The sequence below is a fragment of the Aotus nancymaae genome, unplaced genomic scaffold, assembly GCF_030222135.1.
Source record: "Aotus nancymaae isolate 86718 unplaced genomic scaffold, 86718_ANA_hifiasm-v0.15.2.pri h1tg000007l, whole genome shotgun sequence".
Classification (NCBI taxonomy): Eukaryota; Metazoa; Chordata; class Mammalia; order Primates; family Aotidae; genus Aotus; species Aotus nancymaae.
The window spans coordinates 38,193,274-38,210,751 of NW_026988418.1; the positions used below are offsets into that span (position 1 = coordinate 38,193,274).

At 38.2% G+C, this 17,478-nt stretch overlaps 1 protein-coding gene across 5 annotated transcripts in view; it reads right to left on the reverse strand.

Annotated features, from left to right (window-relative positions):
- The window catches only part of SLC44A5 (solute carrier family 44 member 5), a 471,551-nt gene that overhangs the window by 13,589 nt on the left and 440,484 nt on the right, over positions 1-17,478 (reverse strand). For all 5 annotated transcript variants that reach the window (XM_064372514.1, XM_064372515.1, XM_064372516.1 and 2 more), the window contains 8 exons: positions 15,341-15,433; positions 14,793-14,880; positions 14,000-14,262; positions 13,382-13,476; positions 6,069-6,172; positions 4,946-5,019; positions 4,254-4,324; positions 4,043-4,131 (listed from right to left, as the gene is read on the reverse strand). In XM_064372514.1, coding sequence (XP_064228584.1) covers positions 4,043-4,131; positions 4,254-4,324; positions 4,946-5,019; positions 6,069-6,172; positions 13,382-13,476; positions 14,000-14,262; positions 14,793-14,880; positions 15,341-15,433 — 877 coding nt within the window. The remainder of the gene's footprint in view (positions 1-4,042; positions 4,132-4,253; positions 4,325-4,945; positions 5,020-6,068; positions 6,173-13,381; positions 13,477-13,999; positions 14,263-14,792; positions 14,881-15,340; positions 15,434-17,478) is intronic.

Genomic DNA, 17,478 nt, shown 5'->3' on the forward strand with positions numbered 1-17,478 from the left:
TCTAATATTTACAGTGGAGTATTTAAGTCTCCCACTATTATTGTGTGGGAGTCTAAATTTTGTTTTAGGTCATTAAGAACTTGCTTTATGTATCTGGGTGCTCCTGTGTTGGGGGCATATATATTTAGGATAGTTAGCTCTTCCTGTTGGATTGATCCTTTTACCATTATGTAGTGTCCTTCTTTGTCTCTTTTGATCTTTGTTGGTTTGAAGTACATTTTAATCAGGGACTAGGATTGCAATCCCTGCTTTTTTTTTTTTTTTTTTGTTCTCCATTTGCTTGGTAAATCTTCTTCCATCCCTTTATTTTGAGTCTATGTGTGTCTTTCTATGTGAGATGGGTTTCTTGAATACAGCACACCAATGGGTTCTGACTTTTTATCCAGTTTGCCAGTCTGTGTCTTTTGATTGGGGTGTTTAGGCCATTTACATTCAATGTTAACATTGTTATGTGTGAATTTGATCCTGCCATTTTGTTACTGGCTGCTTTTCCTTCCCATTAGTTGACTCATTTTCTTCATTGCATTTTCGGTCTTTGCCAACTGGTTTGCTTTTCCAGTGACTGATACTTGTTTCTTTCCATGCTTAGTGCTTCTTTCAGGAGCTCTTGTAGGGCAGGTCTCGTGGTGACAAAATCTCTCAATAATTGCTTGTCCATAAAGTATTTTATTTCTCCTTCACTTATGAAGCTTAGTTTGGCTGGATATGAGATTCTGGATTGAAAATTCTTTTCTTTAAAGATGTTGAATATTGGCCCCCACTCTCTTCTGGCTTGTAGGGTTTCTGCCGAGAGATCTGCTGTGAGTCAGATTGGCTTCCCTCTGTGGGTGACCTGACCTTTCTCTCTGGCTGCTTTTAGCATTTTTTTCCTTCATTTCAACCCTGGTGAATCAGACAATCATGTGCCTTGGGGTTGCTCTTCTTGAGGAATATCTTTGTGGAGTTCTCTGTATTTCTTGAATTTGAATATTGGACTGCCTTGCTAGGCTTGGGAAGTTCTCCTGGATAATATCCTGGAGTGTGTTTTCCAGCTTGGATTCATTCTCCCCATCATATTCAGGTACACCGATCAAGCGTAGATTAGGTCTTTTCACATAATCCCATATTTTTTGGAGGCTTTGTTCATTTCTTTTTACTCTTTTTTCTCATCTTGCCTTCTCTTTTTATTTCATTGAGTTGATCTTCAATCTCTGATATCCTTTCTTCTGCTTGATTGATTTGGCTGTTAAAACTTGTGTTTGCTTCACATAGTTCTTGTGCTGTGTTTTTCAACTCCGTCAAGTCATTTATGTTCTTCTCTAAGCTGGTTATTCTAGTTAGCATTTCGTCTAACCTTTTTTCAAGTTTTTGGTTTCTTTGCATTGAGTTAGTACATGTTCCTTTAGCTCAAAAAAGTTTGCTATTATCCACCTTCTGAAGCCTGTTTCTGTGAATTTGTCACACTCCTTCTCAGTCATGATGTGATCCTGTGTTATTGAGGAGTTGTGATCCCTTGAAGGAGAAGAGGTGTTCTGGTCTTTGATGGTTTCATATTATTTTTGCTGGGTTTTTCCCATCTTTGTAGATTTGCCTGGCTGTGATGTCAGGGAGCTGCTTGATGAGGTCACTCATCTGCCTGTGGAGGTGCTACTGGGTTTCTAGGGACTCCTTCAGGTTATTAGGGAAGCTTCCTGTGTCTTTTTTGTTTATACTGGGAGATTAGGCCCACCTCTTCCGCTGACCTGTAGGCACTGCTGGGTTTTCAAGAAAGCTGTCCCGTTGCTACGTAGGCTTCCTCTGTTTTTTGTTAAAACATGTAGCCCAGTCCCACCCTCCAGCAGTGGGTTGTGCCCTTCCTCCATTGGGCTGGATTGTTCAGTTTGTCTCAGACTGTGGCACTGGCTGCACAACCCACCAGAGTCAGAGCTTCGGCCCTCTGGGGTTTGTGGGGGAGGGAAGGGACCTGCCCAGCCTCACCCTGCGGACTCCCCCTTTCAGCTTCCTCTCTCTCCAGTCATGGGGTAGGGGCCCGCCCAGCTGCTCCTGCTTACAGCTCCCTCTCTCTCAAGGCAGGGGGAGGGGGCAATAGCTCAGTCTGCAGGCTCTTATTCAACTCTGGGTTTGTAATTTCCAGTGCTTGACTGGCAAAGATCCCCTGTTCTGTGTGTTGCTGAAGCTTTGGGGGAAGCGCTGTATGTGGACCAGAGCTCCAGAGGTGGAGCCTCTGACTCGCCGGTCGGTCAGATGTACTTTCTGGGTGAAGCAGCACCCCTTCCAGCCTCGGTCTGCCCTGAGTGGGCTTTGTTCACCATTGGACCAGACCCATTGAAATGCACCTTGGACCTTGGTTGGAGCTAGGAGATCTCTGGATTTCTGTGTCTCTCTCGCTGGGTGTTGTGTGCTGGAGTTTTGTCTAATCCTCAATTTTTTTAAATTTTATTTTTTTAACTTTTAGTTTTGGTTCAGGGGTACATGTGCAGGTTTGTCATACAAGTAAATTGTGTGTTATGAGGGTTTGGTGTACAGATTATTTCATCACTCAGGTAATAATCATAGTACCCAATAGGTAGTTTTTCAGTCTTCTCCCTCCTACCCCCTACTCTCAAGTAGGCACCAGGGTCTGTTGTTTCCTCCTTTGTGTCTATGTGTACTCAGTGTTTAGCTGCCACTTATAAGTAAGAACATGCAGTAGTTGGTTTTCTGTTCCTGTATCAGTTTGCTCAGGATAATGGCCTCCAGCTCCATCATGTTGCTGCAAAGGACTTGATCTCATTCTTTTTTACAGCTGCATAGTATTCCATGGGGTGTGTGTGTGTGTGTGTGTGTGTGTGTGTGTGTGTGTATCTTTATATATATATATATATTTTTTTATGTATATTTATATATTTTTTATATATATTTATACACACACACACACACACACGGTGTATATACATTTTCTTTATCCAGTCTATCACTGATGACCTGCCCATTTTCTTACCGCCACCCCCAGTACCTAGCAAAAATATCTCAGTTTTAGTATCTTGTACACCAAGGCAATAAAGTGTTAGACATTAAGAGCACCTACTGCCTGGGTTTGAATCACAGCTCAGGCACTCAACAAGTGAATTAACCTCTCTGTGTCTCCTATATAAAACTGGCAGTGGGGGAGGGGAGAATGTGCATAATGACAGTATTTCTGACATATGGGTTAAATGAGTTAATATATTATGGCAGGTACTGCAGAGCTTCACCCAGATCTACATTGCCTAATCCATCCACAATTGTTGGAAATGTAGGCTGCTAATGACTCAGTTGCTTCCTCACTAAGAATTGTCCTTGCAGGGAATTGCCTCACCCAAAGTTATACCCCCTATGCAGGCGTCAGTTCATGGCCAAAAGCTGCCCGATGCAACATACAAAGGCCTAGCCCCTTTGCCACAATGTCCTGCAATTCTGAGGCCTCGGCTATAATTCTGGCATAGGGCAGCTTCTCCTGCTACCTATCCTGCCCTCACTTTCTTACCAGTGTATCTCAGGAGACAGCTTCCTGACATACCTTCTGCATGTAATCCTCTGTCTTAGATTTATCTCCAAGGAACCCAGTCTCTAAAGTGGAATGTGGGTTGGTATAAAGTAAGGTCAAAAATATTAGCTATCATTATTATTTCTCCTATTCCTTATTAGAATTGTGCTATCTTTATAAAACACAGAATCAACAAGAGCCAGCTGCTAGAGAGTGAATTGTGTGCCCTCTAAATTCATTTGTCGAAGCCCTAAGCCCCAATGTGACTTGAAAGTGGGACCTTTGGGAGGTGATTAGGTCAGGAGGATTGGATTAGTGTCTTTATAAGAAGAGTAATGATAGAGATAATCTCTCTCTCTCCCCACCGTGTGAAGATTTGGGAAGGTGTATTTCTGCACACCAGGAAGAGGGCCCTCACCAGAAATCAAGTCAGCTGACACCTTGATCTTGGACTTCCCAGCCTTCAGAATGGTGAGGAATAAATTTCTTTTGTTTAAGTTTTAAGTCTATAGCATTTTTGTTATAGCAGCCTGGACTGACTCAGACAGCAGCTCTTACCAGCAAAGGTACCCAGTAGTAATTTAAAGATGTCGGTCCTTGTGCAATCACTGGTAATCTTTGTGTGAAGAATAGGAAGGCCAGAACACCTACATTGAAAAGGTAAAACATGTATATTATGCATTTGCAAAGGAATACAGTTTTTTTGTAGTAAAGCAGTTCTTCCAAGCATCTTTTAAACTTTTTAATTATTTTTATCATTATTACTTACCTATACTTCCAGCAACTAGAATTTTCCCCAGGAACAATACAAAGTATGTAACTTCATCTGTAACTGCAACCCTGAGTGTCAGAAAAAAAAGAAAGTATAATTTTGTGTTTAAAATATACTTGGTACTTGAAATTTATGGCAGTAAATATTCATGAGTTTATTTTGGTATGTCTTTGCTGAAACTGTATTTGGCAACTGTTTTGCAAGAAATGAAGGTGGAACTTATGGATGATGTTCTGACTTATTTTTAATGTAAACAGAAGATGGCATTGTAGGGCTGTCAGGAGCCCTGCAGTGGTGGTGTCGGTCTCTCTCTCTTTAATTTGAAGCCTAAAGACACGCTGAGTCCTGAGGATGCTGTATTGTTCTCTGATTTTGTTCACTCAGGCTCCACCAATTCTGGGAGGGGGAAAGATGATACTGTGGTTCACCTGGGGGAATTTCTTGAGCAGAGGGATAATAAAAATGAAAAAATGCCAGTGGGCATAAAGACACAGGTGAATGATGGAAGCAACAATTCTCAGATACAAAAATAAATTAATGATATGAGAGATAATATTTAAATCTATCAAGTTAAAAGATAATATTCATATCTAATAATCCCACCAACACTTTAAATAACAACACGTGAAGGATGTAATGTTCAAGGTTCACTAAATTGTTGAATTACAATGTTCAGCCTGATTACTTACTTTAAAACATTTCTCATCAGCAGATTGAAAGCATCTTTTGCTGACCTGCAGAAGTTTCTGCCATATATTGCAATCTGAGGAAGACAGTTGATATTATTCCAGAGTCAGTAACATACTCTAACAAAATTAAAGGACAATCCAACAAGAGGAAGGTAACCAAATTAATTCCTGTCATTTGTAGAGCTATCCCAACTCTTATTTCTAACATGCGGATCTGTGGGACACGCTGTGTGTCCTCAGCTCTACACAACCTCAGGGTCACTGACAATCAGGTGTGCTTCAGATGCTGTATGCCCTCAAACTCTGAGGAATTAGACATCCTTAAATAGAGGCAGGTCTTTTTCTCAAATTCCAGATAATAGCTTCTGTCTTTAAAATGTTTTGGCTAGAGTTTATTGCTGAAAAGTTTAAATATTGTAGTCTCTACATAAAAAATTACTCTTAAGGAAACCCAATGCCATTCATTACACTTGATTTACTGATTAAAAGGCTCAACATAATACTCTCACTGGAGGTAAATTAGTGACTATTTGAATCTCCATAACTATTCCAATCGCTTTTCCAGACCCTGTGCTACTATGATAATAAGCAAATGTCATAAGGTTATACTTTAGCTTTCTAAGTTTTAGAAGAATTATATTTCTGGATCCCATATGCTAAAAAACCACTTAGGAGTTTCCATTTTGCATAGGAAACAAGTAAAACTCTGTCAAGCATTGTTAATGTTCACACATTTTGCCACAGATTCATAAAAAGGGTAAGACCCTTCTTTAAAATTATATAAATTCCATAATTAGAAAGTATTTTCTTTTCAGAGATTAAACATGCTTTCTTCTCACTAAACTATGACAAAGACACACAAAACCATTTTCTATCCAACACACTTAAAAGTTGCCAATTGTTTCTCTCAAAAAAGATATTGAAGGTAATAATAAAGTATAGTTCAGATACTATCTCAACTAGGGAAGCATATCCCTGAATTGTGCATTGGATGCACAGTCCTTCTATCAGCATGGTGATAAATTCAACTGCGTAATGTAAAAGTGCTTTAGAAAGGGCAATGTAGACATAAGGTTTGTGATTGCAAAGAAGCAGCTTAGTAAATAAAAAATAGTCTACCTACCATAATGTAGGCATTTCTGTTTAAAAACTTTATTGCATTTTCCAAACACCAGAAACAGCATCTCAGGCAGCATTGTAGGAATTTAGAAAGTTTGTTCTGGGTACCTATGAGAAGAAGGTATTTAAATCTACTAATGATTTGCAGCTGAACCTTATGAATCAAACTAAATAATAATACAACATTTAGAATGAGATTTAAAATTTTGTATTGTCATAAAATATACATAATATAAAATTTTCTATTTGAACCATTTTTAAGCGTACAGTTGGGTGGCATTGAATACATTTATAATGTACAACCATCACTGCTATCCATTTCCAGAACTTTAAAATCTCAAGTAGAAATTCTATGCCCTTCAACAGTAACTCCTCATTCTCCTCTTCCCCCAGTGCCTAGTAACCTCTATTATATTTTTTGTCTGTATAAATTTGCTTCTTCTAGGTGCCTCAAATAAGAGGAATCATATAATATTTATCCTTTTATATCTTGCTTATTTCACATAGCATGATGTTGCCAAGGTTCATCATTTCCTTCCTTTTTAAGGTTGAATATTTCATTGTATATTTTCCCATTTTCCCAGCATCATTAGATGAAAAGACTAATTTTGTTTATTCATTTGGTGATAGGAATGTGAGTTGTTTATACCTTCTGGCTATTCTGAATAATGCTGTTATGAACAGTGATGCACAAGTATCAGTTTGAGTTCCTGCTTTCAATTCTTTGCATATATATCTAGATGCAGGATTTCTGGGTCACATAAAATTATATTTTAAATTTTTTTAGAAAGTGCCATACCATTTTCTACAGTGACTACACCATTTGGCATTCCCTCCAGCAATATACAAGGGTCCCAATTTCTCCACATTTTTACCAAGTTGTTATTTTCTTTTTTTTTCCTGTGTGTGTGTGTGTGTGTGTGTGTGTGTGTGTTTCATATATATAATAGCCATTCTAATGTGTATGGAGTGGTATCTCATTGTGGTTTTTATTTGCATTTCCCTAATGACTAGTGATATTAGGCATCTTTTTAAAAATATATATATATATATATTCTATTGCATTTTAGGTTTTGGGGTACATGTGAAGAACATGCAGGATTATTGCATAGGTACATACATGGCAATGTGGTTTGCTGCCTTCCTCCCCATCACCTATATCTGGCATTTCTCCCCATGTTATCCCTCCGCAATTCCCCCCCACCACTGTCCCTTCCCTAGTTCCCCCCACAGACCTCACTGTGTGATGCTCCCCTCCCTGTGTCCATGTGTTCTCATTGTTCAACAGCTGCCTATAAGTGAGAACATGTGGTGTTTGATTTTCTGTTCTTGTGTCAGTTTGCTGAGAAGGATGGTTTCCAGGTTCATCCATGTCCCTACAAAGGACAGGAACTCATCATTTTTTATGGCTGCATAGTATTCCATGGTATATATGTGCCACATTTTCCCTGTCCAGTCTATCATTGATGGGCATTTGGGTTGGTTCCAAGTCTTTGCTATTGTAAACAGTGCTGCAATGAACATTCATGTGCATGTGTCCTTAAAATAGAATGATTTATAATCCTTTGGATATATACCCAGTAATGGGAATCCTGGGTGAAATGGAATTTCTATTTCTTGGTCCTTGAGGAATCGCCACACTGTCTTCCACAATGGTTGAACTAATTTGCACTCCCACCAACAGTGTAAAAATATTCCTATTTCTCCACATCCTCTCCAGCATCTGTTCTCTCCAGATTTTTAATGATCGCCGTTCTAACTGGAGTGAGATGGTATCTCAATGTAGTTTTGATTTGCATTTCTCTAATGACCAGTGATGATGAGCATTTTTTCATGTTTGTTGGCCTCATGTATGTCTTCTTTTGAAAAGGGTCTGTTCGTGTCCTTTGCCCACTTTTGAATGTGCTTGTTTCTTTCTTGTAAATCTGTTTTAGCTCTTTGTAGATTCTGGATATTAGCCCTTTGTCAGATGGGTAGATTGCAAACATTTTTTCCCATTCTATTGGTTGCTGATTTACTCTAATGATTGTTTCTTTTGTTGTGCAGAAGCTCTGGAGTTTAATTAGGTCCCATTTGTCTATTTTGGCTTTTGTTGCCAATGCTTTTGGTGTTTTAGTCATGAAGTCCTTGCCTACGCCTATGTCCTGAATGGTTTTGCCTAGATTTTCTTCTAGGATTTTTATGGTGTTAGGTCTTATGTTTAAGTCTTTAATCCATCTGGAGTTAATTTTAGTGTAAGGTGTCAGGAAGGGGTCCAGTTTCTGCTTTCTGCACATTGCTAGCCAGTTTTCCCAACACCATTTATTAAACAGGGAATCCTTTCCTCATTGCTTGTTTTGGTCAGGTTTGTTAAAGATCAGATGGTTGTAGATGTGTGGTGTTGCCTCCGAGGCCTCTGTTCTGTTCCATTGGTCTATATCTCTGTTTTGGTACCAGTACCATGCTGTTTTGATTACTGTAGCCTTGTAGTATAGTTTGAAGTCAGGTAGTGTGATGCCTCCAGCTTTGTTCTTTTTGCTTAGAATTGACTTGGCTATGAGGGCTCTCTTTTGGTTCCATATGAAATTTAAGGTGGTTTTTTCCAGTTCTGTGAAGAAGGTCATTGGTAGCTTGATGGGGATAGCATTGAATCTATAAATTACTTTGGGCAGTATGGCCGTTTTCATGATATTGATTCTTCCTAACCATGAACATGGAATGTTTCTCCATCTGTTTGTGTCCTCTCTTATTTTGTTGAGCAGTGGTTTGTAGTTCTCCTTGAAGAGGTCCTTTACATCCTTTGTTAGTTGTATTCCTAGGTATTTTATTCTCTTTGTAGCAATTGTGAATGGCAGTTCGTTCTTGATTTGGCTCTCTGTTTGTCTGTTATTGGTGTATAGGAATGATTGTAATTTTTTCTCATTGATTTTGTATCCTGAGACTCTGCTGAAGTTGCTTATTAGTTTCAGGAGATTTTGGGCCAAGACGATGGGGTCTTCTAAATATATAATCATGTCATCTGCAAATAGAGACAATTCGACTTCCTCCTTTCCTAATTGAATACCCTTTATTTCTTTTTCTTGCCTAATTGCTCTGGCTAGAACTTCCAATACTATATTGAATAGGAGTGGTGAGAGAGGGATTCCTTGTCTAGTGCTCGATTTCAAAGGGAATACTTCCAGTTTTTGCCCATTCGGTATCATATTGGCTGTTGGTCTGTCATAAATAGCTTTTATTATTTTGAGATACGTTCTGTCAATGCCTAGTTTATTGAGAGTTTTTAGCATAAAGGCTGTTGAATTTTGTCAAAAGCCTTCTCTGCATCTATTGAGATAATCATGTGGTTTTTTTTCTTTGGTTCTGTTTATGTGGAGAATTATGTTTATAGACTTGCGTATGTTGAACAAGCCTTGCATCCTCATGATGAAACCTAGTTGATTGTGATGGATAAGCTTTTTGATATGCTGTTGCAATCAGTTTGCCAATATTTTGTTGAAGATTTTTGCATCTATGTTCATCATGGATATTGGCCTAAAGTTTTCTTTTCTTGTTGAGTCTCTGCCAGGTTTTGGTATCAGGATGATGTTGGTCTCATAAAATGATTTGGGGAGGATTGCCTCTCTTTGGATTGTTTGGAATAGTTTCAGAAGGAGTGGTATCAGCTCCTCTTTGTATGTCTGGTAGAATTCGGCTGTGAACCCATCTGGACCTGGGCTTTTTTTGGTAGGTAGGCTATTAATTGCTGCTTCAACTTCAGCCCTTGTTACTGGTCTATTCAGGGTTTCAACTTCTTCCTGATTTAGGCTTGGGAGGGTGCCTGTGTCCAGGAATTTATCCTTTTCTTCAAGGTTTACTGATTTATGTGCATAGAGTTGTTTGTAGTAATCTCTGATGGTAGTTTGTATTTCTGTGTGATCAGTGGTGATATCCCCTTTATTGTTTTTTATTGCATCTATTTGATTCTTCTCTCTTTTCTTTTTTATTAATCTGGCTAGTGGTCTATTTTGTTGATCTTTTCAAAAAAACAGCTCCTGGATTTGTTGATTTTTTGAAGAGTTTTTTGTGTCTCTATCTCCTTCAGTTCTGCTCTGATCTTAGTTATTTCTTGTCTTCTGCTAGCTTTTGAGTTTTTTTGATCTTGCTCCTCTAGCTCATTCAATTTTGACAATAGGGTTGTTGACTTTAGATCTTTCCTTGCTTCTCATATGGGCATTTATTGCTATATATTTTCCTCTAGACACTGTTTTAAATGTGTCCCAGAGATTCTGGTATGTTGTATCTTCGTTCTTATTGGTTTCAAAAAATATCTTTATTTCTGCCTTCATTTCATTGTTTATCCAGTCAACATTCAAGAGCCAGTTGTTCAGTTTCCATGAAATTGTGTGGTTCTGAGTTAGTTTCTGAATTCTGAGTTCTAACTTGATTGCACTGTGGTCTGAGAGACTGTTTGTTATGATTTCCATTCTTTTGCATTTGCTGAGTAGTGATTTACTTCCAATTATGTGCTCAATTTTAGAGTAGGTATGATGTGGTGCTGAGAAGAATGTATATTCTGTGGATTTGGGATGGAGAGTTCTATAAATGTCTATTAGGTTTGCTTGTTCCAGGTCTGAGTTCAAGTCCTGGATATCCTTGTTAATTTTCTGTCTCATTGCTCTGTCTAATATTGACTATGGAGTGTTAAAGTCTCCCACTATTATTGTGTAGGATAAGTCATTAAGAACTTGCTTTGTATATCTGGGTGCTCCTGTATTGGGTGGGTATATATTTAGGATTGTTAGCTCTTCTTGTTGCCTTGATCCTTTTACCATTATGTAATGTCCTTCTTTGCCTCTTTTGATCTTTGTTGGTTGAAGTACTACTTGATGAGAGACTAGGACTGCAACTCCTGCTATTTTTGCTCTCCATTTGCTTGTTAAATCTTCCTCTCTCCCTTTATTTTGAGCCTATGTGTATCCTTGCATGTGAGATGGGTTTCCTAGATACAGCACACTGATGGGTTTTGACTTTTTATCCAATTTGCCAGTCTGTGTCTTTTGATTGGGGCATTTAGCCTATTTACATTTAGAGTTAATACAGTTATGCGTGAATTTGATCCTGCTATTTTGATGCTAGCTGTTTGTTCTGCCTGTTAGTTGATGCAGTTTCTTCATTGTGTCAATGCTCTATACCATTTGGCATGTTTTTGCAGTGGCTGGTACTGGTTGTTCCTTTCTATGTTTAGTGCTTCTTTCCAGAGCTCTTGTAAAGCAGGGCTAGGGGTGATGAAATCTCTGAGTAATTGCTTGTTTGAAAAGGATTTTATTTCTCCTTTACTTATGAAACTTAGTTTGGCTGGATATGAAATTCTATGTGGAAATTTCTTTTCTTTAAGCATGTTGAATATTTGTCCCCACTCTCTTCTGGCTTGTAGGGTTTCTGCTGAGAGATCTGCTGTGAGTCTGATGGGCTTCCCTTTGTGGGTTACATGACCTTTCTCTCTGGCTGCCCTTAGCATTTTCTCCTTCATTTCAACCCTGTTGAATCTGATGATTATGTGCCTTGTGGTTGTTCTTCTTGAGGAATATCTTTGTGGTGTTCTCTGTATTTCCAGGTATTGAATATTGGCCTGCTTTGCTAGGTTGGAAAAGTTTTCCTGGATAATATCCTGAAGAGTGTTTTCCAGCTTAGAGTCATTCTCTCCATCACATTCAGGTATACCTATCAAATGTAGATTAGGTCTTTTCACATAATCCCATATTTCTTAGAGGCTTTGTTCATTTCTTTTTATGCTTTTTTCTCTAATCTTGTCTTCTCATTTTATTTCATTGAGTTTATCTTCAATCTCTGATAACCTTTCTTCTGCTTGGTCAATTTGGCTACTGAAACTTGTGTAGGCTTCGCAAAGTTCTCATGTGTTTTTCAGCAGCATCAATTTACTTATATTCCTCTCTAAGCTGTTTATTCTCTTTAGCATTTCATCAAACCTTTTTTCAAGGTTCTTAGTTTCTTTGCATTGGGTTAGAACACATTCTTTTAGCTCAGAAAAGTTTCTTATTACCCACCTTCTGAAGCCTGTTCTGTCAATTCATCAGACTCATTCTCCATCCAGCCTTGTTCCCTTGCTGATGAGTAGTTGTGATCCCTTGGAGGAGGAGAGGGGTTCTGGTTTTGGGTGTTTTCATCATTTTTGTGCCAGTTTCTTCCCATCTTTGTGGATTCATTTACCTGTGGTGTTTGTAGTTGGTGACTTTCAGATGGGATCTCTGAGTGGATGTCCTGTTTGTTGATGGTGAAGTTATTACTTTCTGTGTCTTAGTTTTCCTTCTAATAGTCAGGCCCCTCTGCTGTAGGACTGCTGGAGGTCCAGTGCAGACCCTGCTTGCCTGGGGATCACCTGTAGCAGCTGCAGAACAGTAAGGGTTGCTGCCAGTTTCTTCTGCTAATATCTTTGTCCCAGAAGGATATCCACCAGATGTCAGTCTGAGCTCTCCTTTATGAGGTGACTCTTTCTTTGGATATATGGGGGCCAGGGAACTGCTTGAGGAGACAGTGTGTCCTTTACAGGAGCTCAAGTGCTGAGCTGTAAGCTCTGTTGTTCTGTTCAGAGCTGCTGGGCAGGTATATTTAAGTCTGCCACAGCAGAACTCATAACCACCTTTTTTTTCCCAAGTGATCTGTCCCAGGAAGGTAGGGCTTTATTTATAAGTTTCTGTCATGTTGCTGCCTTTTTTCAGGGATGCCCTGCCTAGCGAGGAGGTAGCCTAGTCACAGTCTGCCAGAAGAGGCATTGTGAGGTGCCGTGGGCTCTTCCCAGCTGCTGTGTGAACTTCCTTGCAGTTTTGTTTATAGGGGTATAGTTAGAACTGCCTCAGTAATGGCGGTCTGTCTCTGTAATAATGGCAGACTGCCTCGGTAATGGCAGATTGCCTCAGTAATGGTGGACATCTTTCCCCCACAGAGCTGGACCATCCTGGGTTCAGCGGTGCTTGCTATGAAACTCTCAGTCCAGAGAGTTTTAGATTGCTGGTCTTTGTGGGGGTGGGACTGGCCCAGCCAGATTACCTGGCTCCCTGTTTCAGTCCCCTTTTTTTTTTCAGTTGAATGGGTGATTGTGTCTCCCAATCATATACCTTTTCTCTCTTTTTTTCACCACTGTCCCTCCCCTCCCTTCCACTAATATCCAATCCTTCAGCAAGTTCTCTCTGGTTTTTCTTCAAAACAGAATAGGTCCCAAACGTGCCCTTCCATCCTTACTACCCTAGTCCAAGTTATAATCATCAGGTCTCCCCCAATCCCTGACACAATTTATTCTCTTCACAAAAGCCAGGACATCTGAGATAAATTCTGAAATCTTACGTTTAAGACGGTGGTCCAAGTATTCTAAGATAATTTTAAACATTTGAATTAATGCAATAATTAAAGATCCGAATGCTAGGGATCCTGTGTGATATCTGCACAAAAATAAAATGAGAATAAGTTAAAACTTTACTATTATTTAAAAGGATGCTAATTGAATATTTTTCACAATTAAAAGGTATCTGCATAAGGATTAACAGCAAAGAGCCTTTTGCACCCTCTTATTTAGACTAATAAAGATCTCCACAGAGGGTTTTAAACCATATACATCTGTCTCACCTTTCATCAACATAAATGACACCAATAGTCTATCATCATAAAATAGGATGTTTCAACTGCTCAATGGAGAGCCACGTTAATCCTCAATCTTTCATTTGGTGTCCTCCTCTATCTCTTTCTTTCTCTAGTAACCTACAGCATTTAGAAGGAAATTGGCTTGGGCAGGTATTATAAAACTGTGGCTGTGAAACCAGACAAAACCAATGGGCAGCCATGAATCTTGAATCATACCTTTGACCTCATTTGTACCTTGCCAGTTGAATTAATGAGCTAAGACTGAATTACAAGCACATGAAATGTAACTGAGGTGATAGGTGTAGGGTTCAACATGGAACTTACCGTATGGCTCGTCCAAATGAAGTAAAAAGTGGGTATCGTGGGATGTCATCAGGTTTTTTCATGGCCCAGTAATAAGTAGCAAATGCACCAGCAAGGGCACACTGACCCAATGCAATGACAAAGTTTATAAGCCAGAGAAAGACAAATAAGTTGTATACATGGAAGGTAGGAATGTATTGATGGTACAGGCTCTTTCCACCATAGAAAGCAAAGCTACACAGAGCCCCAGGACAAGCTTTGGCCATTTCAGTTGTATTAAAAATCTGCATTCAGAAAAAAAGAACATAGAACATAATATTAAATGTCACTCTAAGAGAACACTTCCCTGTCTTTTCGTCTTCCCCCAATTGCATGTTCTGTTTCTTCTCTATTATATCCTGCTATTACTCCCCTATTTTTCTATCATATCACTTTATATAATTCTTTAATGAGCTCTGGAAAACGTCTCATTTTCCACTGAATGCTCATAATCTGCACCTATTCTAATCTCACATTTATCAGTGTTGTTGACCATACCTACTTTGTATGGTCTTGGGTATGTGGAAGGACAGGCAAGCTCAGGAAATACAGTGCTTTCTCTCTATTCTGCCCAGTGTTTTCAATACTCCTGCTAACCTGATGCACCCTCCCCTTCAGCACATAGTGGTTTCCATCAGGGCATAGGATCTCTGTTTCAGGACAATTCCTACAACAACTACAAAATGAACTGCAGCAGAATTCTATATTGAAGTAAGTAAATAAAAGAGTTTCTGTATTGAAGTAAGTAACTGAAGCAAGTAAATGAGTTTCTTACCTCTGGGTCACAGGTTTGATTTTCATGTATACAGTGCCCCTCTGGGGTTATGACTTTGTATACAGGTACCCCTGATGTTGCCAAGAAACTGAATAGACTCCATTAAGGATAAACTAATTGCTGGTAGATTGAAAAGAAATGGACAAGAAAACAATACAGATAACTCAAAAGTGTATGAGAAATTAACTTCCAAAATGCCGAATATTTTAATAATATTCATCTATTTTTCAGGCCTAGATTAATGTTATGTGGGCCAGCTACACTGAGTGGCCCCTTAAAATCAGTAAAATGTGTAGGCACTTTCTTGGCTTATTGCTAAGGAGCAGTATCATATGTGGAGACAAAATAAAATAAATCTGTAATATGAACTATTTGAGGGGAAATTCAATCGGTAGACTGAGATGTTTTTAGAACTTGGGGAAAAAAATTAGTTATTTCTGTAGGATATTTCTCATCTTCCCAGGGATAGAAAACACTGAACACAAACTCCTGGTTCATGAATAGTCCTGTGAACCTGAGGTTTAGAGAGGCCAGTTACCAAAGGATACACTGCTGTCACAACCCAGTAGCAAATGCAGATTGAGAGCAAAATGAAAGTTAAAGCTGGATAAACTAATGTACTAGGAATGTATCCAATGGCTCTGAAATAAAACAAATAGTTGAAATTCAAAATGATTGTTAAAACTAGAAATAAGCTTTAGACTGAATCAATTCAAAGAAAACTGGTAATAACCATGGACTCTTTTTTGGTGATCATTGTGGCATATTCTCAGTTGGTTTTACATTTTTGTTTATTTATTTTTAAAAGTAAGTTGAGGCATTTTTCCCATGCACATGTTCGACTCCTGCCTAAAGTTCCGCAGATTTCCTCCCTTTGGTTACTTCTGTCTGACCAATGAAGATTTGATACATTGCTATCATGACATTTCTTCCTTTTGTTTAGATTCTTAGACTTCCAAAATTGAAGAAGACCTTGAAGATCATGTGTCACACTGTGAGAATCCCCCACTAATTCAGTAATCCCCTATACTATCTTCAGAATGTGTTCACCAGCCTTTGGTGAACATGTTGAGTGATGCGTACTTACTTTTGCATGACATGGCTTATTCTATTTTCTTATCAAGGTATTAGAAATTTCTTCCATATCTGCCTGTTTGTAACTTATATCCTCTAACTTCTGGGGAAGAAATGACCACTTTACCATTTTTTCCACATAGCAACCCTTCAGGTAATTCCTTATTCGTTTTTCCTTTAGAAAATATAATTTCTCTTTGAAGTTACATGTATTTTTAAATTACAAATATATGAAAATTTAATTTCTAAAATGCAATTTTAGAAAATATAATTATCAAGGATAATAATTTCTTTGATATTTTCTAATAGGACATGGCTTGTGAAATGTTCACTATCTGATTGCACTACTTCTAATGACTTGTTACATGACCTTTCAGCATATGACACTGGATAAACACAACACTGTTTCATATGGCCACTGAGAAATAAGGTGAAAATCTTATCACTCCTAATGCATTGACACTTAGATTCATTTTGTATTTGCTACCTTCTTCTCACTATTTAAGCTATACTGTTTTCTCTTTTCTCCATATGCTGCCATTAATTATTGTGTGTCCTTAGGTTTACCCTGTATTCTCATGCCTATTTATTTCAGTCCTTATTATCCCCTGAGCAAACTATCAACCTGTTGCAGTTTTACTGGAAGTTTAACACAAACACATATACTCACACAAATGCACATTTAGAAGTGTAACAAGCAGAGCAAGTTAGAGTGAACTGCACAATATCATACTACTTAAGAAATAAATCCAGAAAATCAGTAGTTTTCAGTGGCTAATGATAGGGCTTCTGTTATTGTGGGAAGGAGAGAGAGTTTAACTAACTGCTTGTTAACTATTTAAACCACTGGCTTCAGGTGGCACTATTATAATAAAATAATATGGTAATTTTGTTGAAATAATCCTTAAAGACTGTTAAAAATAATTTGGTTCTTGATCATTAACGATGTAGTTTCCATCACACTAAGTAGAGAGCATGGGCTGTTAGCTTTATAATAATGCTTTCCTGGTTACTGCCATGCATTATTAAAAAGTCCGGAGTATTATTCTTGAGTGACCTTTTGGAACAGTGTGGAAACTATAGGCGTTATTATCTCTCGGCATGAATTTTATGAAAGATTTAGTGCTTATTTTGTAACTTTAGTAAAATGAAAATGGCTCTGGGTATAAAGTGTTCCTAAATTATGAGCTTTAGATATGAAATGTATAGTCTGGTGCTGCTAGAATCAATTGTCCTGTCTATTAGAAAATTTTGTCACTCAGACAGAAGTGGCAATAGCATATAATTGACTTTATAGAATTATGGTGATTTAAAGTTTTGCAAATAATCTCAACCATAAATATGAACATATGACCCAGTATGAAAATAATATAACATGTAATCTAGCTAGCTTTTATATAGCATTTTATCACTTTCACATGTGTCATTCTCCTAACAAACACATATTTGGTTTTCAAAAAATGCTAATACAAACACTAGATAGGTTTTACCCTTATTTTACCCTATGATAATCGAGGTTTGGGGATATTCAAGGACTTGTTAGTGGTGATTTTTCTAATAAGTGGCAGAGTGTGAACTTGGACAAGTTTTCCAGAATGGAAAATGCTTTCTT